General features: G+C 48.6%; 1 protein-coding gene across 2 annotated transcripts; it reads left to right on the top strand.

The window, feature by feature from the left end:
- Positions 1 to 1,398: 1,398 nt before the first annotated feature.
- On the top strand, positions 1,399 to 25,673 carry sema3aa (sema domain, immunoglobulin domain (Ig), short basic domain, secreted, (semaphorin) 3Aa). Of its 2 annotated transcripts, none has more exons than XM_029162623.3 (17): positions 1,399 to 1,986; positions 11,352 to 11,512; positions 12,567 to 12,629; positions 15,342 to 15,458; positions 16,106 to 16,196; positions 16,277 to 16,396; positions 17,883 to 18,025; positions 18,119 to 18,233; positions 18,335 to 18,404; positions 20,367 to 20,511; positions 20,596 to 20,815; positions 20,926 to 21,017; positions 21,115 to 21,156; positions 21,390 to 21,547; positions 22,678 to 22,745; positions 22,834 to 22,982; positions 23,394 to 25,673. In XM_029162623.3, exons 1-17 carry the CDS (start codon positions 1,881 to 1,883, stop codon positions 24,108 to 24,110), a joined length of 2,577 nt encoding a protein of 858 aa, XP_029018456.1. In that variant the 5' UTR covers positions 1,399 to 1,880; the 3' UTR covers positions 24,111 to 25,673. The 2 variants fall into 2 exon arrangements, with proteins under 2 accessions (XP_029018456.1, XP_029018455.1); XM_029162622.3 differs by having other exon boundaries at positions 1,400 to 1,986; positions 15,339 to 15,458.

Here is a 25,673-nt window from a genome sequence, read left to right on the forward strand (position 1 = left end):
GGCCTGGGGTCGACAGGCGGGTGGGGGGGGTTGTCGAGCTGCCTGGCTGATGTGAAGGACTTTACCAGAGACGGGGTCCATCTCACGCCGCAGCCTAACCGCCAGCATGTGCTTCTGTTACGGCAGGTTTCACATGGATAAAGGTTTCAAAAACACTCAAAAAAGCGCCGCTGTGGGAAAGCTGTCCGTTGTAGTGTAAGTAGCTTTTCAATAGTAAACCTGAAAATGTGCACATAAATAACCCAAACCTAAAAGAAAACAAATGTCAGACTTTAATGGGGAAGTGAAAACCTGACTTTTATCCTGTGATGCTCAGCACATTATAGAAATAAGACACTGTTGTTCTCTGGTGCCTGGTCTTGATTTATTCCACTCCACTTTTCCAAGAGCCACTGTTTTTCTTCATCCGTGTCATTCAGCTCCAAACTCACTGTCTCCTAAATCCACCTAAGTCCCAAAGATCTTCAACCCGAGCCATAAATATGATCCGTTTTCCCACCTTAAGCAGCCTGATTCATGTTTGTGAAAACATGCATAATTTCTGTCCAGTGGTGTTTGGCAAATGAAGCTGCGTTGTGGTTAAACAGCTGCAGCATATGAAGTCGCCATGAGATGAACACGTTGCAGCGACTGGACAAACACGAAGACCCGATCTGACAACCACTCCTTTCCTGATAACGAGCCTCCAAAGGTGTCTGCTTTTTTAAAAACCTTGGAACTGTGTGTTACACAAGCAGGCGCTCAGGAGCAGCTACTCCTTGGACAATTTAATGATTTATTGCTTCCAGTGTTACAAATAATAATGAACAGAGCCTATATATGGTCTTAAAAATAACACAGGAGGAAATTATCCAAACCTTAGTCAGCCATGTGTTATTACAGTTTAAAACGCAGGTGTTGGTTTAAAAACACGCCGAAGCCAGCGAGGGTTTACAAAGACACATTTTGGATTTGAGTTGGAAGCTTCACCTTAAAATGATTAATATTCTGACATTTCATCACAGAATGCTCATTCTTCACAGTTGTCCTCCAGCTGGTAGAAAATGTGACAGGAGGGCTTGATCACGCAACTCTGGAAAAACTGGCCAGAGAAAGAGAAAGGTCAAGGGATGCACGGCGACAGATAACAGGACACATGAGACACATCTGGAAAAGTGATGAGCAACAAAAAAGGAAACAAGGGCGGAATTAGTTGCCACTATAAAACCTAATCATCCAGTCTCCATCTATCCACTGCACGGGTTCCATCGTGGCTCGCGAGTCATCCCGCCCCCCTAATGCGCTTCTCTCTCACCAGCACTCTCAGCTGCTCTCCCTCCTCCCCTCTCTTCTGGTGGACGGTGTTGCTCTCTCTCTCTCTCTCCTGTTCTCTCTCTCTCTTTCACAGTCTGGTAAAGCCGCACACAAGGATTAGAGGCTTGGTGTGAGTGTCTGCTCAAAGGGAAGACGCCAGAAGACAGAAAGAGATAAAAAGAAAAATCTGTAGAGAAAGAGCCTCACTGTTGTGGATAAGTGATCTGATTTCCCTCAGCCAGGCTTTACCTCTCCGCTGTGATCACGCCGAGCTGAAGCCCTGCTCCGGCTTCACCTGGGGCAGGACAGAGCAGCCACGGGACTACAGATCCTGGACCTCCACACAGGGAGTCATGTGAGCAGCACCTTCACCCACTCCACAGTGCAGACGTCCCACCACCGTCCACTCCCTGCGCTGGGAAGCACGACCAGGGTTCCCCCTCCTGCCCTCCCGGGAGCCTCCAGTGTCAGGGCGCGCGTGGAGGGTCCGGACTCAGCGGACCCCAGCGGGAGACGCTCATCTCGGGGCATTGCTCGGGGCTCGAGTGCCCCCTGGTCTGGAGGCCAGCCAGCAGCACTCCAGCACCATGGATTACCTGTTTGGGATTGTAGCGCTGCTGTGTGGGGCGGTGCAGCTGGGAAAAGGAGATGAGCCCAGGCACAGCGTCCCCAGGCTAAAGCTATCATACAAGGGTAAGATTATTATCAGTAATATAATTATTATTATTATTATTATTATTATTATTATTATTATTATTATTATTATTATTATTATTATTATTATTATTATTATCATCATCATCTCTCTTCCATTTACTCACTCCTCTCTTCCTCCTTTCCTGCTCCTGCCTGTCTCTCTCAATTCACTGTTCTCCCTACAAATAGTCAGATTGGTTCCACATGCTGTGGACCTGCTCACGCCTGATGTTAAATGTATATATTGGCCCCTGTACCAGATTTTCCCCCGTGCCGTTCCTTTCTGTCAGTAGTGCACAGCCCTGTTAAGTGCTCTGAACAGGCACCGGAGCCTCTGTTTTAATGGCTTCTGTCCCAAAACCACCCTCCGAAGAAATCAGTTCGATCCTGACACGGATACAGGCTTTACGACTTCTCATAACTTTGTTCCTACCAGATGAAACTGTTGGACTTTTATTCAAACAGGAAGCTACCTCCGCATGTTGATTTAACGCTCACACATTAAATCATTTGCAGCAGATTGTGTTCATCGCGGATAAGAGGTCGAGGGACTTTGGTGTCTCCGTTCAGATCATGCACGTGTGCTTTTTTGACGTATACAGCAAACATGTTATTCTCTCCCCTTCTGTGTTATTTTGAGGGGAGACTGCGGAGCGCCGGTCCTTCTTCTCCTCCCTCCCTCCCTCCCTCTCTCTCTCTCCTTCGCTCTCTGTCTCGTCTCCTCTCTCTCACACCCTACACTAAATCAGGCTCTTTGCAATAGCAGACTTTAAATCCCAGCTACAAATAAATGGCAACATTTTTGGCATATTTTGTGAAGTTTTTTTAGTTTCTTCCTTCTTTTTTAACATCAGGGCAGGAGGCTGTTGTGGTTCTTTGTCCTAAAACATGACCAAAACTATACAGCTGGCGGTGTGGTCTCTTGATTCTTTATTTTAGTCCTGTTTTGCTCGTGAAGCCTGCCCTCTGAAGATTTATCCCCCTGCTGATTTGCCATGGGTTTGCAGCCTGAAACGCGGAGCGAGCGTGCGGTTGAAAGTCAGCGTGTATGTTTGACTGTCACCCAACGCTTTGCTGCCTCTGATCACTTCAACCCATGCTGGGGCAAAATCAAACTGTCCCTCCGAGAGGGTGAATATGATGTTTGTCACTGTAATTCCTCCTCTATCTTTAGCCAAGATGTTTGGTGTAACTTATGTTTAGAGGCCTGCTACATGACGTGCACTTTATTTTTTAGATGCGTTGCAAGTTGTAATTTAGGGACAGTATATTTTCTTTATCACCGCTTCTGTTTCCAAATGCGTATGCCGATTGTCTGTGCTAAACTTAAACCAGGGTGACATTTGCATCTTAAAGTTTAATGCACTTTTCCCAGCGCTTCCTGGTGCCATGGGTTTGATGCGGTCGGCACATCGCGATAAAATGTCTCGTGCACCAAATAAATCTGGACAGAGTCATAGTTGACCTTACCTGCTGCAATTCATATATCCCCAGGGCTCCATGTATCAGTTGACAAGAAGCCAGGCCTCTAGCCATTATGGAAAAATGTCCTCCCTTCTTTACACAGCCATCTGGGTGAAGAATGCGAATATTGTTCCCTCCTGCCCCCTTTTGTGATCCTCCTCACTGCTCAGGCTGACAAGTGAACACGCTGCTGACAGTGCTGCACAGCAGATATGTCACGAGCATCAGAGTCTGTATTGAGCATCTGTCTATGTTGTGCAGGAGGAGAGGTCTTGTGGTGGCGGAGCATGGACGTGCTGTCATTCTCTCATTTACGGACGCATGTGAGAATGTTCCTGCCGCGGCTGGTGTGAATGTTCGACACCCATGCACTGTGTGACTTTTGTTTCGGTGAGGTAAAAAAGTGTCAGGTCTGGCGTGCGCTCATATAATTAGACACCTGGTTCTGTGCGCGCGTCTGTGCACATATGCATGAGCTCACAGACGGACATCTTTTATTGTGCTCTTGAATCAGGTTTTCTGTAATTACGTGTGATTGCAAACTGCTGTTGGCTTGTGCTTGTGTGTGTGTGTGTGTGTGTGTGTGTGTGTGTGTGTGTGTGTGTGTGTGTGTGTGTGTGTGTGTGTGTGTGTGTGTGTGTGTGTGTGCGCACGGGGTGTAAAGGCATCGCGCTCTTTTGTGCGTCGCTGTCTCGGGCCCACAGGTGTTTGATGGCTCTCTTGATGCCTGTCAGGGGGACGATTCTCAGTTAACACCCACACTTTGGCGGATGAGGGAAGGAAGGGCTGCGGCGGCGGAGGGGTGGAGGTTCGCCGTTAATGAAGCAAAAGCTGGCAGACAGTGCGCGACGCGGGAAGAAAGGGAGGCTCGTAGCGAAGCGAAGTGTCACTCATCCTCTCTCCCTTCGCAAAGCCAGCATAGTAATTAAGTCAAATAAATGACAAGGAGGGATCCTCCTGGGAAGGACAGTGAGACAAGCAGAGCTACGAGAGGGCTGGGCCCAGGACTGGGACCGGAGCGAGGCAGAGCCTGGGGACCCCAGCAAATCAACGCCTGTGTTTTAGGAGGCTCCGAGGAAAAGCACGTACATGAATGAGTCCCAGCAAATTGTTCTCATTTAAGCGCTGATGACTCGTCCGCGGGGACAGATAGTCAGACAGAAGTGGGTGATTTCATTCTCCTGGAAAGGACAGACAAACGACTGCAGAGTGAGCAGTTTAGAGAACCAGGAGCACTCAGGAATGGAGTCAGGTAGATAAAATGACTTCTGGCGGGGCGGCTGGCGCGGTAAGTGCAGAGTAAATGATTTCCCAATGGGGTCAGTTAGGCATTCAGCGAAAAGGATCCAGCTTTATGGGGACAGAGCGATGATCACCAGAGTTAATGATTTCCCCTTCTCCTTGACATGAAAATAGACCTGATGTTCTTTGGCTCGGACCAGTGAATTAAGGTGGGAGGTGATTTTAGGTAAAGCTCAAATCCAAGTTGGAGGAATCTTGCTTGGCCTGTTTAGGAGGTGTTTTTGTGTGTTTGCAGGATTGTTAAACTTTTTCATATTCACACTCCAACTCCAACCACTCAGGAACACTGACCCCTAAAGGCCACTCAATGCACACACAGCGCATATGCATTCAGATGTATGTGGGGGGGGGGGGGGGGGGGGGGACTGCAAAACGTGACCCTATTGTGATCCCTAAAAAAACACGCAAGCACCACTTTAAATCTTAAAAGGTCTCGTTAAACAACCCAGCAATTACCCCCGGCTCTGGGTAATTAGGGAGCCTACTGTATGACCTCTGAAGCCGGCACACGTTGGCCCGATGGGTGGAACCCCGCAGCGAAGATGCAGCGAGACAGCGGAAGAGTCGGGGAATCTGGATTTGGCTTAAAACCCTTCAAAATAGACACTCGGCGCGGAACCGCACTCGGCGAAGTCTGTTTGCGGATGCTCGCATGTGCGCCGGTTTGATCTAGTCATTGTTTATGTGAACGAGCATCGGAGCGCCTCTGGTCCCGCGGGCCGGGGCTGACATAGCGGATGTACATAATTATAAGGTGTTCTCCCAACGTGCCAACTTTGGAGATGTCTGCCTCCCGCTTTCCCCGTTTCCCTCCCACCGTCTCTTGTGGCTCGGATGCTTCTGGAGGAACCACGGCGCTGCGGACCCACAGTACAATCCTCAAGTAGTCTTGTGAGCGCGCTCCCGTTCTCCGCCTCTCCGCTGTGGCTCACTCCGCACATATCTTGTGGTCGTGCACGCTCTGAACGACCCTCATCTCCGCTCCCGCGCAGCCACATCCCAGTTGCATAAACCCGGGTTTCGCAGCGACTTGCTTTTCAGCTATGCCCCTGTGTTGCAGCACATCCTCACTTTTCCTCACGCTGACTCACGTTTCACCACAGGCTGGTGAAGCCCTGCTCCCCCGTAAACCCAGCCCACAAAGTGAAAGATGGCACGACGGCGTGTGTGTACTTGTGTATTTGTACTGACACTGAGTCATCAAGCTGCCCATAAGTCTGTCACTTGTTTTAATTTTTTTTTTTAATTTTTTTCAAAAGTTTATTTCAGGGCCAATGATTCTACAGAGCCGCTCAGGCCGGTGTTGAGCTGCACTGACAGGACATTAGTGTGTTCGCTCAAAGATTTATGCGACGGCCTCGGCATTTGTCTGTGTGTACACAAGCACTGTATGGACACGCACGCACGCGGGGGACCTATCCCGTGTCTCTACATCTGTGTTGGGATGTGGGCTTGGGTTACAATTGCTGAAGCCGTGGGTATGAACGGGCGCCGCCACCTGCCAGGACCCGTCAGTCAGACGGAGAGCGGGCGCGCCATTCAATCTCAGCAGCCTCCAGTTACAAATGAGGGATGGACGGGCCGCAGGCGACAGATGTACTAATGTGCAGTCATTTATAATAACTAGAGGAACTCATGTTTTTAATGTCACTGTTGACTGTTAACTATTATTATGTATTTTCTTTTCCACTCATAAATAATCGAAGGCATCAAAACCATTCGTATTGTCATAAATTCAATTGTGAATAATATTATAATATATCTTTTCCGGTTCAAACACATCTCGCGAAAAGCAGGCGCTTTCATGACATGAAACCTCATTTTGTTGCGAGCGATCCTTAAATAGTGCCGTGCAGCTGCATCTGTGTGCCGCTCTCTGTCACATCCGTGTGTTGACTGTCACAGTCTCCCCGCGACGCGTTCAGATCTGCAGCCCTGTCTCATTAATTCCCAGTAAAATGGCAGCGCTCGCATGCCGCGGCGCCGCACGGCTGACAGGCTGCACTAACAGGGAGCGGCTCCAGACGCGGCCGCGCTAACAGCAGCCCGGTTCCCCTTCAAGCCCAGGACGGCTCTGTGTGCGGGTTTGGGTCTGTGGCCGCATTTGCATAGAAAAGTGTGCGTGCCCGTTTTGCCTGCGCCGAGGAGCCTGGTTGTTGGTTGTGCTCGTGAGCGTTTAGTGGTGTGAGAGTGGGCTTTGTGTGGCCAGGCCTCCATCCGTCTGTGGTCGCGGCGCTGCTGGAAAACCACACGTCCGGGAGCAGGAGGGGACGTGCTTCCATATACGAGGCTTTTTGTTAGCGCTCATTATCTCTGATTTGAATTCTCCTGTCTGTCGATTTCCTCCCCTCCTGTCAATTGCGCCGCGGCTCTGTCTCCCGGCGTCTCCTCTCTCAGGGGAGAACAGGAATGCGGTGCCGTGATGAGGAAGTCTGGTGAAATTCAACACATCCTTAGACCACTTGTATAGATTCTTTGCGGTCCGGGATGTGGTCATGTTTTCCTTGTTAGTCGCTCTGGTACAGATCCTAAGGTTAAACATACTGAGTCATATTCACTGGACAGAACGTAGCGCCAAAACGTCCACTAGGATTCAGCTCCTTGTTCTGAATTATGGCTATGAGTCACTTTGAGTCACGTTGATTCAAATTCTTGCCAGTTTAAAATAAAAAAGCTCCCATTTGTTACTCATTCTTTCTGCAATGCATTCCTAGTCCTGTCTCAATGGCAGCCCTCCTCGTTTTACATACAGTCCAAAGTGCTCATGCAGACATTTAGAGTGTTTGCAATGAATCTGCCAACTCTCTGTGGCGCGCGTATGCATTTCCATGGAATTAAAGCAACCATGGGAGCTTTTCTTAATCACAGAAGTTAGAGCCGTGTGTGTAGTGCAGCATATTTCCTGTTAGAGCTGTCACTCAGCTGCACCTGAACGAGAAATCAAACGGCCCGTGTTGTATTATACAGGCGGTCGCCATGGAAACCAGCCCACACCTGCTCCTGCGCTTAGAAAGAGGGAGAAGGACCCGGGAGGTGAACTTTGGAGGCATGCGTGGATATCCTTGAGCTTAGGCTAATGTTTGAACGCTTTGTTAAGCAAAACTCGCGGCGTATTTTCACGCCGCCTCGTCTGTTTTTTCTAGCCCACACCTGCGTTTTGTGGGGCCGGAGACGGGGACCGAGGTGCAGAGCCTGACGTGCCAAACCCTGTTAGAGATGCGCGGTCCCTCTCTGAAGCCAGCCTTGGTTTTGGAAGATAAACGCCAGCGATTGTTTGCATCCCTTTTCAAACTGCCTGTTTTCCCTTCCTGTCCAGAAAGTCCTACACGCAGCGAGTGAGTCAAAGCCACAGCTGCACCACAAAAAGCCCGGCATCAATGAGCAGGAAATGAACAAGTGAAAACGCGTCAACGCACAAGCAGCGTTTTACATATCCACAACTTCATGTGTGAACACCGCCGTGAATGGTGCATTAGTTTAATGGAATATTACCCATCTGTTTAATCCAAGTCAAGTGTTTCTCCCAGTCAGGCTTTTATGTCGCGCGTCACTCAAACATGCGTTCGCAGACACACATTCAGATAAATATAATTTAATGCCCCGTCGCTTTTGTTCCATGCGGTTTCATTATTCCACTACTCCGTGGCATGTGGGCGTCTAAAACGCCCGCCTGTTCGCAGAATGGGGGAGTGAAGAGTGCTCCACACACAATTGCACTTGAATGTTGAATGTGGCTCTCTCTCTCTTTTTTTCCTGGGGCTTTTTAAGACAAGCACCTTTTTTTCCATAACCAAATATATCGAGCAGAGGGACAAATGATGATTTACATGAATGAACTGTTTGTATACACAGGACATACAACCTCACCCTGGAACATGTATAAATATGTATATACGCATTCTCTACAGTCGGACAGTAGACATCCATCATCCAGCCACACTAGGTCTCCAAACAGACACCATTGGCATAAATGCATGCATGCACACAGATAGCTCCAGATTTGCATCCGTGTGCTCGCACATGTTTCCCATGTAACGTCTGCGGCTGTGCCTGCGCAATTTCATGCGCGGAAGACGGACCGTGTGATTGAAAGAGAGCAGACAGAGGACGAGTGTAACAGGAGAAAGTTGGATGGGAGTTGCCAGCGGAGCCTAAGCAAAGTGTGCGTAGCCTGGTGTGTGTGCGTGGGGCGCGTGGACCGCCTCCATGTGTGTAAGCGTGGCGGTGGGGATGCACGGGGGGTGGGGGGTGGGGGGCTGAATGTTGGCGGTGGAAGCTGCTGAGTGTGCGGGCTGTCCGACAAGTTTGTGCTGCATAAGCAGAAATATTGATTGGATTAGACTTAATCTGAGGAGAGTGATGTGTGTGAGTGTGTGTTTTCAGGGGCTATTGATGCAGTGTAAACATTCAGGTCAATATTCATACCTTCATGTCAGGTTAAGGGTGTGGTACAGTAGTGTTTGAGTTTAAAAGAGGGCAGCGATTTCATATGGAACCGTTGTGTTATTCCATGTACATGTTCCCTTTGTGTATAGTTACTTTATTTTGTATGAGCCCAGTTCCAAACAAGCGTGTCTGTGTTTAGGTTAGTGGTTCTGACGTGCTCGCGCCCCACTTCCCCCGGTTCTCCAAACCACAGCAGATCCCGGCTCAGATAAAGCCTCTCTGTGTGTTTTGTGTGCGAGGCCACCTTGTCTTTGTCAGAGATCACCACGCGCTGACATATGCGTGTGTGTGTTTTTCTTTACTTTGGCCCATCGGGGGGAAACCTTTCGTGACGGGCCGCGGTAGCTGCCATTTTGGGCCGCGGGCCCCACTGCCCCTGGGTGCAGCTCCAGAAGCTCACTTTGAGCTGATACAGGTCATCCACTTTAGAGCAACGACTGTCAACTCTGAGAGGAGACATAGAGACGATAATGACCATTGTTATTTATGTGCTGGTGTGTTCGTTCATTCATTCATTTTCTTCCACGTTTCCTAAGAGTTTATTTTTCCATGTAAATCCCATTGATGTCTACCTTGGCCTGCTGCCACGTCCCGTTCCTTTTCCATTCCTTCACAGCTCAAACAGAAGAAGACGTCCCCTGTGTGTTCTGTGGACTGGCAGAAGCATTTCCCCACTTCCCTCCTTTAGCCACTGCCTGTCTTATTGGTATCTCACCGGCTCCCGCAATAACAAAACCGCTCAGAGACACCCCTCAACTCCAGCCCTTCGCTCCTCGTAATGTGAGAGCGGCAGCGTTGCTTCTCCTGTGGCGGTCAGCGTGTGTACGTTTGAGTGCCAGGATGTCGGTTTGCAAGAAAAAAAAAAAAAAAAAAACATACCTACACACTGAAACCCACACGCGTACGCTCACCCCATCTGTGGCACTGTACAAGTTCTTACACAAACACTCATCCACAGACCTCCATTCATGCCCACACCCACCCACTCCTTCTCCTCAGGCTGTAATCCCAGTGACACAGATGAGCTGTAACCCTTTTTATTAGGTGATGACCACTCCCCCTCACGGCCCTCGTGCACCTCTGAAGAACCCGCCACACGGACAGGCTTGACACACACCACTTCCCCCGTCAGCCCGCTCTTTTATGTAGACACAGATGTCCAAGCGCTTGTGCACGGCGACTGGCACAGATGGCTTCTATAGCAGCCTGTCAATCAGAGCAGGGGGATCACAGTCCACTGGACTGTATGTGTACACATGTACAGTATATATAGAAGTATATGTGTTTGTACACTGTGTGGTGATGGATAGAGAGCCCTAAAGTCAGCTCATATTACATTTAAAATGACTACAAGTAAGGATTATGGTAATTAACGCATAATCTATGTTTTGTTGTTTCATAATCACCAAATGCTGGAAAAACATTAGAACCAGAGAAGAGTGTTGCTGCTTGATAATGACTTCAGTGATACAGCTCATCAACTCATTACTTAGTTAATTTCAGCCTTAGTTTATTCTGAATCACTTGTAGTTTGTCTTGAAAATGTTGAGGTTCTACTGGTTACTGGTTAAAGATGCAGACGAAAGTGAGATGTGAATAGAATGTGAACATCTCGCGAGTGTCGTGGTGCTCTTTGTGGATGCAGTCCTGCTGAGGCCAGTTGACCTTTCACATCCTTGGTGATTAAACGTTAACTGTGGACATTCTGCAAGGCTTCAGCTTGGTTTGCTTTTAACTGGGACCTTGTACCCCTGAATGCAGCCACGTGTAGAAATGTGTGTGTGTTTGCAAACTCTGTAATGCCACTGCACATAACAACCCATTTTACAGATGCATCCCACATACGCCCACACAAACCTGCAGTACTGACACACAGTGTCTCCCCCTGGCCCAGACTTCATATGAATTATTCAGCCAATCACACGGCTGAACAGTCTGAACTGTGTCTCCGATTGGGACATGCTGGCTGTGTTCACTCTTAATGTCTCACGCTAAACCCAGTGTGTGTGTGTGTGTGTGTGTGTGTGTGTGTGTGTGTGTGTGTGTGTGTGTGTGTGTGTGTGTGTGTGTGTTGTTCATCTTTTTGAGGTGAAGACATCAATGTGGAGGTGGTGTGTGCTTACCTTTGCTCTCCTCTTAACCTCCTGCAGAGATGTTAGAGTCCAGTAACCTCGTCACCTTCAACGGCCTGGCCAACAGCTCCAGCTACGACGCCTTCCTAATGGATGAGGAGCGAGGGAGACTGCTGGTTGGTGCGGAGGACCACATCTTCTCATTTGACCTCCTCAACATCAACAGAGACCACAAACAGGTTGGGTCAAGTTCAGGGATGTTTTAAATGCTCACGCACCACGAATAAAGGGTCTTATAGGAGCTCTTCTCTTCATCCCCCCCCCCCCTCCCTGCCGATCCCTCTGGAGTCCATTACTCCTCTCTCCCTCTCCTCCCTCCATTCCTCCCACTGTCTGTCTCAGTCCAGACAGGGCTGTTCGTAATTCCATTACTCCACCTGCACAAGGTTAACAGTCTTTTTATCTGATTCAAGCTGCTATCATGGACACACATGAGTTGCCTGCAGGCTGCAGAGTGCTGAACAGGAGAATCAAAGTGCTGAAAAATAGCAGGGAGGAAAATTGTGTCTCTGAAATGTTTTTGCCCTTGGCTCAGATGTGCAATTTTTTCCTTCTCCTCTATTGTCCTGATTTTTGCGTCATTATATGATGAAGGAAAAAGCAGCGATTAAAGCAAAAGTATTATAATTGTCCCAAAACCAACAATAATGATGCACAAGAAAGGAAAACTCAGCTGATCTAGAGAAGATACAGTCTAGGAATGAAAGGAACAATGTGTATGGACGTGCACGTGCAGGTACGTGCATGTGCATACATTTCCATTGCTTTTCTATGTGTGGCCTTCAGCAAAAAATGTGAGCTCAGTTACACCTAATCTTTGAGTCTCGTACTTATTACAGCTCACACATGCACACTCATAGGCTCCATGTGTCTTTACAAATCATGTGACACCAGGGTTTCACAGATGCATTTGCCATGAGGATTTAACAAAGCCAGTATTTATCTGACAATGGGTCCTATCTTGTGCAAAAAAGAAAGTAGCAAAGGCCTGTGCTCTTATTTGAAGTGAAAAGTACATCCATATGTTCAGGACCTGACCTGTAGAGAGCAGTTGAAATTGTCAAATCCTATAATTTGAACCAGAACCCATAAACCTACTATATAAAATGAAAATGTAAGACCAGCAAATAGAGACATTGTAATATTTGTACAGGTTCTGGTGTTGGTATGAAGATAGTGAATTATAATCCGAATAGTATGACTTGGTCCTCTTCTTTCCTGTCTTTTGAACAGATCGCTTGGCCAGCCACTCCCTCTAAGAGGGATGAATGCAAGTGGGCAGGAAAAGACCTTGGGGTAAGTGCACAGTCACGACCACATCATCATTTCAGTTATTAACTGAAATGTTTGCATCTGTTGTTCTGGGATACAGTCAAGAAACAGCATAGAGGTACAGGAGCAGTGTAGGTACTGTAGGAAATGAGCTTAGACCACAGGACAATAAGGCATTAGCTCTGAGCTTATTCTCTCCTCTGATGTGCGGCTATATGTGGGGAGTATGTCTGTACATGTGGCTCTAAGTGTGTGCAGCGTGTGCGTTTATGTAGGAGTGTGTTGTTTGAGTCCTTATCTTGCGTGCTCTATTAGCTCACATGTGCGATTCTGCGCAGGTTTGCTGAACACGAGCTATAGGCCACCAGCTTTATTTGCGTTGCGTTGCTGTTCGATATGCATCTGATCCTAATTTCACGGCTGAACGAGCCTGGAGTGCAGCAGCGGCTGCGGGGTTTGAGGATTATCCCTCGTTACACAGTCCTTTTCGAATCACAGGTTCCACCGGGGTCTAATTCAACGCCGGCTTTTTTAGTTTTCACACGCCGACGCAAAGTCACGGCCACACAGGCAGGGCAACACCTCCACTCCCTCACACGGTGGAAGGAGCGAGCGAGCGAGAGAGAGAGAGAGAGAGAGCTTTGGCAGCGCAGCGTCACGCCAAGCGCAACCATGAGGTATTTGCGTGCTGCGAAGATGTTTACCCTTGAAAATGAAGTGGGTGAGAGTGGAGACACAGTGCAGCGCAGCCTTGATTAGGACATCGCTGAAGCATCCACAGATCCCAGGCTGATGCGTTTTACAAACCACAATTATAGAACAAATGGAACAGCTGATCCCCCGCTTCCAGCACGACTGGTGCTTGTATCGTTCTCGTTGGAGAGATGAGTGTGTAACACGGCCCAAGTTATTGAATTTGATTCAGAGAACAAAGAGTTGACATGATAATAATACTGTGGAAGTGCCAGATGTTATTTCCTATTATTATATATATTATAGAATTATGAGCGGGTCTAAAGTTATGCAGTGAAAGAGCTCAACACTCAACTCATCTAGATACATACAAATTTGTCCACTCATTCCTGCCATGGAAAGTCACCATCAATATCCAGCCTAAGGAGAGTCATGCATTTTATCCAATAATGACTCATTTGTCCTCTGTGGTCGATGTGGTTTTCACATAATGATATGGTTTGTGATCAGGGATGCCATTTTTTACCTGAGGTGACCGGCCTAACGAATGGTTGTCAAGGCTTAGGTGCAGGCTGCAGCACTGTGCTGTACTGTACCTACCACGAAGCCCATGCGTCCGGCTGCAGGACGGCCGTGGAAAATCCTAAACAGACCTGACATAGTGGGAGATTAGAGGGCTTGGTGACATGCGAATAATAAGGGGCGTGAGAATGATGTGGGAGAGACATGTGGCCCACAGAGGGGAAAGTCATTAGGTGACACACTCTTAGAGGCATACAGGCGCAGAGTCCAGGTCGGCCGCAAGACATCATGCACGTTTGCTCTTTTCCTGCGAATTCAGCAGGAGCTGCAGCTTCAATGTGTATTTGAGATGGGTTAATATGATCACAGGCCCAGACAAGGAGCTCACACCAGCTTTCAAACGTGTGTACAGCTAACGTATAATTAGCTGCCAAGTCATTTGTTGGTTAATTTCAAATGTTTCAATTATTTAATCTCCACAAAAACGTGTTTAATTTTGCTGCTGTTTTTTTTGGCTGGCTCATTGACTTTATGGAGCGCTGTCTGGTTGCCCTGCAACCTAATGCTCATGACACAGATATTGGAATAAATGGCAAACCCACCAAAAATTGTAAACCCTTGTTTGCAAACCCACAGAGCAGTGCTTAGGTTTGTATCAATCAAACCCATATGAGACATGTATTGATCGGTCTAAAACAGATGTTTGGCCGTTATCATGGTCTAAGATACAGTAGTAGATTACTGTGAAGGACAAACAGACTGCTGACAGGATGAAAAGAGTTTTTGACTAAATTACTGGGGGATGTGTGTTTTTCGGGAAACACTCCCAGTAAATTTATCATAGCTCTGGAATATGTCATTGCTTCAAGAGAAAATCCATTTGTTTCTCATTCAGTGTGAGGCGTCATCACAAAAAAAACAAACTGAAACACACAAATGCCCGAAGAAGGAAGATTAAGGGATAATTGGGCTGCGTCTGTGCGTCTGCGTGGACTGATTTGTGTCTCCAACATCTGCGTGTTTGTTAGCTGGATATTGTGCATTTATTCACAATTAGGCGAGCACAGTCCTAATCTCTTAAACACTTGTGGCCAAATCAAGTGCTGGAGGCTGCTAATAACACTCCTCCATTACCCCGTGCTGTTGATTAGCCTGCTAATAAACAGTCTCACACCACTGGGACTATCAGCGTGTGCTGGGGAGCCAACCCAAACACCCTCAGCGCAGGCGAGCGTACGCCTCATTACAGATCGGAGGCACTGGCCTGATCTGACTTACAGGTGGGATTTCCTTGAAGGAGCCTTTATACAGTCTGTTTCTGACCAACTGGAAAGTCCCGGCTTTAAACAGGTTTTTTCTCAGGTCACTATTATTCTCAGCTTGGTACTTTGTGCCTCTATTTTCACTTTTGCTTTTCTCTACCACCAACATTATTTACATAAAGACAACTGAATGATGTGGATGAGTTGGCGCAGGGTCCCTCCCAGGTTCTGATGCTGCCGCTCGTTTCTTTTCCAGAAGGAGTGTTCCAACGTCATCCGGGTTCTTCAGCCGTACAACCAGACCCACCTATACATCTGTGGGACAGGAGCCTTTCACCCAATCTGTGGTTATCTGGAGATGGGCAAGAGGGCGGAGGTAATGCATTCTGTGATGTCGCTTCTCCCAACGCCGCACGCTTTAATCAGTTATATAAATGCAAGGGGCGCTGTAGATTTCCACTGAGCTGCCGTGACACCGGTGCCGGAGTAAACTAATCATTGTTTCCCTTTAAAAAGAATTTGTGCACTGTGCGTGTAGAGGCTGCTTGCACACATCACAGCGCAGCAGTATTCGCTCCCCTCATTGATTATCGTCTCATTAGTGCAATCCTTTGTGCAAAGAAGTGGTCACTGCGAGGTTTAGCTTGAGCCATCGCAAATGAAGCAGCCTCTCCCCCGCATAAGTTTCATCAGTCATCCTGATGCAGGTCTACAGGTTAATCAATGTAGCAGCATGGATTCTGCAGCCAACAATGGGGAGAGGATTGAGTGTTGGCCCCATGCAGCTTTTAGAAGACATGGGTTTTCTTGTTGAAGTAGCTCCTTTTTTGTGGCTTGTAAATTCTGCAGACACGTCTGTTTTCTATGACTTGCTCCTATCGAGCTGAACTCTCCCGTTCCTAAATTAGCTTTCTATAAGCAGACGATGCTGTAATCTGAAACGCAGCCTATAAATGTACATTTACTGAGTTTAGCCTGACTTTCGTTGGCCCCCGGCTTGAACTCTGACCGTTTCCACCACAGGACAACATCTTCCGACTGGCCTCGCATTTCGAGAACGGCCGCGGGAAAAGCCCCTATGACCCCAAAATGCTCTCAGCCTCCCTCCTCATCGGTGAGCTTGATCTATGCCTTGATTAGTTCCGGGAGGAGCTGAACCGCTCATTTGTTCTAACTATGCTTTCTTACTGGCAGATGGAGAGCTGTACTCTGGCACATCCGCTGATTTCATGGGAAGGGACTTTGCTATTTTCCGTACGCTGGGAGACCATCATCCAATCAGGACAGAGCAGCATGATTCAAGATGGCTGAATGGTAAAAAAAAAAAAAAAGGTTCATTCGCATCAAATTGAATTTGGTATTTTATTATAGTGATATCACTATGTCTTAATACATGTTGCACGTTTGTTCACCCGTGTTGTTGGCCAGTTTTCAGGAACAAACACCAGCTTTTTCAGATATTTAATAGTCTTTGAAGCATTAAAGTCTCTCCCAAATCTCAAGTTTCCCACCATTTCCATTCATGTGCAGACATTTGATGTCAGACTAGTGCGGCAGTACAGGTTTCTGAGTGTTCGGGCCGTCTGGCTATCGCTCGGCACCGCGGATAACGTAGGAGGTCACAAAAGGTCAGCTTCAACCGTTCCCTCAAGCTGTGCCATCCCCTTTCCCACAGAACTAATCCCCTCTCAGCTGTTTTCCTGTAGTGGAGTCGAATTCCATCTCAGTTCCCCTCTTCCACCCCCCCCCCCCCCCCAGAGCCATCAGAAATCACAAACACTGATCTCTGCAGTGCTGATGGCTGTGACATTTTAATAAAGAACATTTTAAAAGGGAGATGTCATGGATACCAGATTAATCCCCATCGATCTTTCACCTTGTTCAAACAAATGCTCTGGGATCCTCCACAAAGAGGGGATTGTAACTGCACGGCCCACTGGGATGAGGCTTCATCAGCAAAGTTACAAGGAACTCAGATATAAAAAGACGGCAACGTAGGAACAAATCTCGAAAAGGTTCTGAGCTCAACAGGAACTTGGCTTTGCTAGTCCTCATTCTTTAGTTTTATTTACACGTCTCTTCACCTTGTACTGGCCTCCCACTCACACACAGGTTGGATCAAACTCCCCTGAATGGTGGCCCTTTGTAGCGAATTGAATGTAATGAACAGCATGACCTCGTGGCTCCAGCTTGTGTTCGCATGCAAGCAGATATAAATTCATGAATGAGTTGATTTCACAGTGCAGGTATGAGGTGCACATGATTCATAGACGAGGTCTCCCACCTGCACAGCACTTATAAATCTCTTTTCCACTTTGGCCGCACTCTCCTTTTTCACAGCTACTCTATATCTTAAACGGCCACGGAGGCGTAACATGGCCCTGCTTGTTTCTCTCCAGCTAACCCCCGAGCGTTCAGGCACGGTCTCGTCTTACGCGAGACGCCGCCTTGGCGACTGCGACTGCTTTTCTGCCCCCTGTTCCCGGCCCTCGGGCCAGAGCTCGCCCGTTTAGCTTTGATTTCCTCCCCGGGCTTAAAGTCGAGATGCATTTATTCGAGTGCTACCCGGGACAATCAGAGCCATGTGCGTTTGCGAGGATGTGGTCTGGAGACAGGCGTTATGTGGGATTTGGACCTGGAGTAAAGTCAGATACTGTAACACCGGGGTGTGAAGTGAATGGCAGTTATTACCGAGCCATGACTTTTGGTTTCAGAGGCGTGAGGTGTGGTGAAAGGCTTGTTGTCAGGACAGAGCTTTCACATTTATGTTGAGTTGAACTCATTGTCTTTGTTCTTCTAGATCCCAGGTTCATCAGTGTTCACTTGATCCCTGAGAGCGACAACCCTGAGGACGACAAGGTCTTCCTGTTCTTTAAGGAGAATGCGATGGATGGGGAGCACACTGGGAAGGCTACCATCGCAAGGATAGGACAACTGTGTAAGGTAACAACACACACACGTCACAGAGCCGGTTTTAGACAGAGGCTCGTGTTGATCGGGAGCTGACAGACGATGGATGGGTGGCTGTCGTTGCAGAATGACATGGGAGGACACAGGAGCCTGGTGAACAAGTGGACCACGTTCCTCAAGGCTCGCCTGATGTGCTCAGTCCCCGGGGTTAACGGCATTGACACGCACTTTGACGAGCTGCGTAAGTGTGTGTGTTTGTTGAAGCGCGCGCGGAGGATTCAGGTCGCTGATTGTTGCTGGTAAAAAGCCTTTTGTTCACCGGCTTCCGTTTTGTATTTTCAGAGGATGTGTTTCTCATGAGCTCCAAGGACCCGAAGAATCCCGTCATCTACGCGGTGTTCACTACATCCAGGTACAGTCCAGTCCAGATCTCTTTGTGGTGACCTTTAAAACGTTCAGATGTCATATTTGTTTTGTTGATTTGTCACTGGAAGATCAGAAGCAGCTGATACATATGCAGCAGGCGACTGAGCTGGACAAGCAATTTCCTCTCAATTTGAAAAACACACACGCTTTGTGTTCGCTCTCAGAATTTCTTCCTTCATTCCTCTCTTTTACTTTTTGAAATGACATTCCGTGATGCGAGCCAGCGAGCATGCCTCTGCCCGACCCCCTGACAGGGCTCCGTATCCCATAATCCACTTACAGGTGTCTCAGGGTTTCTGTCCCTCCCGTGTGGCACCCCCCTCCCTCCCCCCACGCTGCAGATTGCTTTTAGCTGATTCTCCGTTCCCTGCTACCTGTCCCGTCTTTTCATGGAAACCCGGGCAGAGTCTGGCTGAAGAAATCCGATTAGGGAGCAGGCGGGAGCGGGAGAAAGGCGATAGTCACTCAGCGGGAACGTACGGCCGCGCCCCGGCCGCTGTTCCGAGCGGCCGGGGCGCTGTTCAGGCATGTGGAGAGGCGAAGGCGCAGGGTGGTGCAGATAAGTGAGTGGAAATGGCACAGATGGTGGCACTCATCATGATGATGATGAATTAGCATTTGTAGGAGGAGGGTGGGTGCGTGCCGCATCCAGGACAAACACTTCACCATCACCAGGACTGATGAGACGAAGAGAAGAACATCAGACACGTCGCATCACGGGGCCAAGAGATAAGGCCGGGGTGGGGTGGGGTGGGGGTGTACAGCCCCACACCACATGGTGCCCACATACGCACACATACACACGCTCACTTTAAAATTCAATTATGGGGCGTTGAAGAATTAGAGTGGTTAAATTGGTTTTCTAAGTGGCCGGTTTTCGGAGATGAATAGAGCGCGGATTCCGAGGAATAGCTTTTAATATCATTGCTTAATGAGGCACAAAGCCGCCTCTGACAGATCAATGTTTGATTCGGCCTCTGTTGGTGTGTGTGTGTGGGGGGGGTGTTTTTGTGGGATTGTGAGCCTCTGCACAAACACATGTTGGAGTGCCTTCTTCGTGCCCCCGGAGTTAATTGAATTTCTCTCTAATTAACATTTTCAAATGCTAATCCATTCATCTTCCACGCTTTGGTGAGTACCGCCGGCTCCGCGTGCGCCAGCCTCATCCATATATTAGTGCAGAACGACGTCCCCATTGCAGTCGGCAAGACAAAAGGATGTTCTGAATGTTACCGGAGCGTTTGTGTCGGCTAATGCAAGAGCTTAACTGTACAAATGAAAATCAGCTGCCTGTTTGCACATCTTCAATTAAACAAAACAGATCCACTCTTAATGTCAGAGGTTAAGGTACTTGATCTTGTGCAGAGCAAACAGCAAACTTACCTCATCCCCACATGAATATTTAATACCTCTTGTGGAATATATATCTTGGATTATTCATGCGGAAACAAACCTCTCTTTTAAATTAGTCATAGCTCAAATTGCTGTATTTTGGACCCCACTGTACAAACCGATGTAAAATCCACCACTCCCTTTTTCATTTATTTATTTATTTTGAATTGATTGACCTTGTCTGCTTTGGCCCTCATCTGGCCAGCGAAGGCAAAACCCACCCAGCTGGCTCGCGGACGCACTCCACAAAATATTGGAGGGGATTTCAAATAGGCTCTCCTGTTTTGTTGGTGGCGTGCCCAAATTCCTGTCTGTTCTCGAGAGCCTGGAAGCAATCAGAGAGAAGTTCCAATCTGTCATTCCCGTACTTAGGTAACGACAACCTTGCTCCCTTCTGTCTTTGTGCGATGAAGGGTCATTTTGTCATCTTTCTTCAGCGCTTCACAGGCTCCTAATCCCTGTTTTGTGAGCCATCCTTTACTTCCCCCTTTGTCTTGTCCGCTCTCTCTATTTCACCACGCTCACTCCCTCTTTCTTTGTCTCTTCTCCTCCACAGTAACATATTTAAAGGCTCGGCCGTGTGTATGTACAACATGGCAGACATCAGGAGGGTGTTTCTGGGCCCCTACGCGCACAGAGATGGACCCAACTACCAGTGGGTGCCTTTTCAGGGGCGCGTGCCCTATCCTCGTCCTGGCACTGTGAGTCTTCAAGACTTTCCCTACGTTACATATGCACGAAATATGCAGCAGCACATGACCTCACGTGTCCCTGTCTCATTTTAGTGTCCCAGTAAGACATACGGAGGTTTTGACTCCACCAAGGACCTTCCAGATGATGTCATCACCTTCGCCAGGGGGCACCCGGCCATGTACAACCCAGTGCACCCGATAGGGGGGCGCCCCATAATGGTGCGGACGGATGTGGACTACCAGTTCTCCCAGTTGGTGGTGGACAGAGTGGAGGCAGAGGACGGACAGTATGACGTCATGTTTATTGGCACAGGTACACAATAACACGTCTTCTACAGCGTTTTGTATTCTTTTACTTCCGTTTGGAATGGTGTAATAATGTGTGATTCAGACATCAACGCGCTGCATCTGGCTCTTTTTCAGACGTGGGAACGGTGTTAAAGGTGGTGACGATCCCCAGAGAGAGCTGGCACGACCTGGAGGAGGTGGTGCTGGAGGAGATGACTGTCTTCAGGGTATGGAGTTAAAAAAGCACTGACTGAACCAGAATCTAGTGTATAAACATTCACACACTGTAGATGTCCTGTTAAACTGGCTGCTTTTGTTTTACAGGAGCCCACTCCTATTACTGCGATGGAGCTGTCGACCAAGCAGGTAAAACATCTTTTCACACATAATAATGCTTCTAAAAAACCACTGACAAGGTCACAAGTCCAGCAAATGCAAGAAAGTGAGAACTTCTGGGTCTTTAAACAAGCACAAAGACTTAATGTCTCTACTGAGAAGCAAACCCACACCGCCACTCCTTGTTTCACAGCAGCCTTTCCAAGCGAGTCACGCGGGAACGCTCACGTTATATGTCCGTGCTCTTTCCCCGACTCCCACAGCAACAGCTGTACCTCGGCTCGGCCCTGGGGGTGTCGCAGATGTCTTTACACCGTTGCGAGGTGTACGGGAAGGCCTGCGCTGAGTGCTGCCTGGCCAGAGACCCCTACTGCGCCTGGGACGGCAGCGAATGCTCGCGATACTTCCCCACCGCCAAGAGGTAGGAGCGCCCGCTCACACGTCACTGCTGAGCCTGCATGCTCTGCCTCTGTGCTGCTGGGGCCACACCTGGGAGTTATCAGCACACCTGCACCTTTAAATGCCTTGCTCGAGGGCATCCTGACGTACTACCTCCTTTCTCCAACCTCAGACATCCACAAGTGTGCAAACAAATTCTTACAGATGCAACAGACCTGCCGCTAAAGCAGCTAAAGATGGAAGTAATCTGCAGAAGTAATGCTGCGCAGGCACAAGCGGCCATTGGTTAGAGCGAAAACCGGGGTTCAACCTCCCGCCAGTAACAGTTGTTCCGAATTGTGTCTGTCACTCTACAGCCAAGATGAACGCACACACACTTAGAGAGGGAAATGCAGCCATACACATCGACGCGAGTGCACGCACACACTAAATTATAGCCAACGGGAGCCGTCTGACCGCTTCACCCTGCAGCTAGGAGGTATGAACATACACACCCTCAAATTACCCTCTGCTGAATCCAGCAGGATTAGGTTGACCATTACAGCCCTCACACACACACACACACACACACACACACACACACGGCTCTACACCGCTGCGTTTCATTCATCCAGAAATTCTTACACGTAGCAGAAGTAGGCCAGCAGCTCGACAGTACTGGCGCTTGGCACGGCTACGGAGGAGGTGGCACACCCCATGGTTGAGGCCAGGGCCGACCCGTCTCAGCTCTCCTTTCCCTGCGCTGCAAATACTTTCCCTCCCAGAACGAGAACCGCCAGACACCCTGGCCCGCACGTGCTCAGACGGCCAGAAGAGACGGGAATGCCAGACCCACAAATGTGCAGAAGAGTGTGAGAACGCAACAGAAAGGGAAGGAGGAGGAGGAGGAGGAGATAAAGTCACAGCTCGTCAGTGAAGTAGAAAAGCCTGAATCACATCAGACGCTCACTTCAAGAAGACAAACAGCAGAGAGGGAACAAATACAGTTTGTGTTTCACAATAAGAGCTCATCAAATGAATTCCTAGCGTTGTGCAACAGTACCACCTAGTGGCCAAACTGGAGCAGTGCGTTGAAGAGAATGTGATTATTGTATATTTGTGGGCAGTTTATTAGTAGTTTCAATAATAATTTTTTATGTGAATATCTTTCAGACGAACCAGACGTCAGGACATCAGAAACGGGGACCCTCTCTCCCAATGTTCAGACCTTCAGCATCATGGTACGTGACGACCTTGGCCCAAATACAGACACCCGGACCTTCTTGTGGTGTCAAACCCCCTTTCTGTGTGTGTCTTTGGTTGAAACAGATGATGTGGACGGCACAGGAGGCAAAGTCGAGGACAGGACAGTGTTCGGTGTGGAGAACAGCAGCATGTTTCTGGAGTGCAGCCCCAAGTCTCAGAGAGCGCTCATCTACTGGCAGCTGCAGAAGCCCAACGACGACCGCAAGCACGAGGTGTGTGACAGTCTCCATGTATTCATTGTGAAAAACACTTCAGTATCTATTTCACACTGGTTCGATTTCTGCAGACAAAACATCTTTCCTGCTCTGCATTATCATGTCATGACCCATGAACCCTTGACCTTTAGCCTCAAAGGGTGGCAACCTTCCATTGTTGATGTTTATGTTGACTTTTGACCCTATGATATGAGAGAGTTTCAACTGTGGCCATATCTATTTAAGATTCAGGATGTCCTGCTTTAAAAACCAAGATGAGGACATGGAGTCCAGCAGATTCCTCATTCCTCCCCAAATAAAGCATCTAACTATAATAAACTATCATGTTAACTATCATGTGTTTTGACCGTGGGAATAACCTTTTGTCAAAATGTCAGACTGCTCATCAGACGTTACTTTGTCTTTCAGATCAAGGTAGACGAGCGAGTGCTGCGCACGGACCAGGGCCTGCTCATACGCAGTCTGACGCAGTCTGACGTCGGCGTCTACCACTGCCAAGCTGTGGAACACGGCTTCATCCAGCCTCTGCTGCGCCTCAGCCTCCAGGTCATCCCCGCCCACAGACTGGGCGACATCCTCCCAGCGCTGCCCAGTCCGGGTAGCGTGGCGGGTCAGTCTGCCAAGCACCGGCTGTGGTACCGAGACTTCCTGTCTCTCTTGGACCACCCGGACCTCAACAGCGTGGAGGAGTTCTGCGATCAGATTTGGAAGAAAGAGCGCAAACAAAAGAAGGTGAAGGCTCCCATCGCCAAGAACCAGGCTAAACCCGAGGTCTCCGCACTGCGGCCCAAGGCTTTGGCTCCTAATGCCCAGAAGCAGCAAGCCAGCCCACCGCAGAGCAGAGCGTGGCTCCAGGCTGGGCTTCCGACATCGGACGGCCCAGCGCGCGGCCAGAATGCCCAGAAGGCCAAGCCAAATCTGGGTATGCTGAGCGGCCAGCCGTCTAAAAATACTCAGAAGACGCAGAACGGCCAGAAGGGGCAGGCCGGCCCGACCGGGCCTCAGGCCGCGGGGGGAGCGCGGGCCGGCAGCCAGCACGCGGCCAAGTGGAGGCGGATTCAGGAAAATAAGAAGGGCCGCAACAGGAGGACCCACGAGCTGCAAAGACCTCCACGTAGCGTTTGAGACGAGGCACACATGCAACCAGTTCACAGATTCTATAGCTTGTGTATCCAATGTACGATTCAGTGACTTCTCCGTAACAGCAAACAATAAAGCGTACTTTTTAGGTAGAAATAAGCCAACTGCACAACGAGTCTCTCATACAGAGCGGGAGCGACTGCAATGCTTAGAACTGTGTGAGGATGGGACTCGTTGCCTGGGCGACCGCCAGGCAGACATTTGTGTACATAAGCTACGAAAATAGGATTTGGACATTTGTCGGTGAGGAGGTAGCGACTCGATGTACGGGACACGCGCATATGTACGGAAGCTTGCTGCCCTCATGGACCCGAGCGTGAGAACGTCACCATTCACTCTGGAGCCTCCGACGCGGAGGGGAGGCGTGCACGGCGTGCACCGCCCGCCCCACGCAGAGTCACGCCGCGGTGCAGAGGAGGCGAGAGAGCCGCCCTCCGCCTGCAGCCGGGAAAGCATCGTGCATGTTGTTGTCAATCAGTGTTTTAATAAGCTAGTTATTATTGAATTCTAGAGGTTTTTTTACACCTTACCTTAAAAAATATTACATTTTTGTTTTATAATTTCTTCTCTTTTCCAAACCAGCGCTTTTAAATGACGAGGCAACGTCTCAGTGGCCTCACTGTGTGTGATCCCTTCCGCTCCCCAGGATTCCGTGTAAGTTATTATGTTGTTGCTCCTCCTGGGATTCATAGAATCTGGGCACAAGGTCCAGTCGCGCGCTACGAGCTCTGTCTGGAATGGACCGCCCCTCTTCGTGTACATATATACAACAAACTTAACTCTGTGTATATACAGTACATATACAGTACAAGAACGCCACTTGATTATTATTTATTGCTCATGTTTTGTGAAAGGGTTGCATTTATTTTTGATATTATTATGGTATTTTTGGCTCATCACTATATCGGAGACGCGATGGCAACAGCAGCTGCCAAAACTTTGGTGGACCAAGTGGCTGAAAGCGTGTGGAGGAGTCCCGTTTTGGGGGATGTGACGTGTGAATTGAGTGCAGGGGTTCGTGAGATCCCACAACAATAAGCACAATTTAGTCTCTTTTGCCTTTAATAAAAAAAAAAAGATCATTTTATGTTTTCTGTTCTCCTGAATCCACCACATTTTTGTTCATTGACTGATTCATTATGTGTAAAATAAATCGCCCAACTGAAAACCTGTAGCTGTGAATAGTGGAGAAAAATGTTAACGCTAGTCTGATGCATGTGAATGCTGCCTACAGTAAGTGCATCTTTTTTTAATTGTCTCTTTGTGTGAATTACTTTCGTCCCTTTGCCAAAACAGTGGCTTCAACAGCCCCGTGATGCGACCGGAGCTGTTTTAAGATCCGAGCTCTCCAAGTAGCACCCTGTGTCTCCCCTGCCCCCTCAAGCACACGACCAGGACTAATGTGTCGATGCAATAAATTAGAGCAGACTGTTCCGTTCCAAAACTCAAAAGATGGATGCGTCCATACTTTGGGTGAGAGAGCTGCTGTAACACAGTTCTTTCTGGCATGCATTGGGTTGTCTGAATAAACATCTCTGTTACAACGAC

The sequence above is a fragment of the Betta splendens genome, chromosome 9, assembly GCF_900634795.4.
Source record: "Betta splendens chromosome 9, fBetSpl5.4, whole genome shotgun sequence".
Classification (NCBI taxonomy): domain Eukaryota; kingdom Metazoa; phylum Chordata; class Actinopteri; order Anabantiformes; family Osphronemidae; genus Betta; species Betta splendens.

Bases quoted from the DNA above. Each gene is read 5' to 3' on its own strand.
- sema3aa (XM_029162622.3), top strand. From the start codon at position 1,881: ATGGATTACCTGTTTGGGATTGTAGCGCTGCTGTGTGGGGCGGTGCAG. The intron at 22,746-22,833 runs GTACGTGACGAC...TGGTTGAAACAG, and splicing joins TTCAGACCTTCAGCATCATG to ATGATGTGGACGGCACAGGA. The intron at 22,983-23,393 runs GTGTGTGACAGT...TTTGTCTTTCAG, and splicing joins ACGACGACCGCAAGCACGAG to ATCAAGGTAGACGAGCGAGT.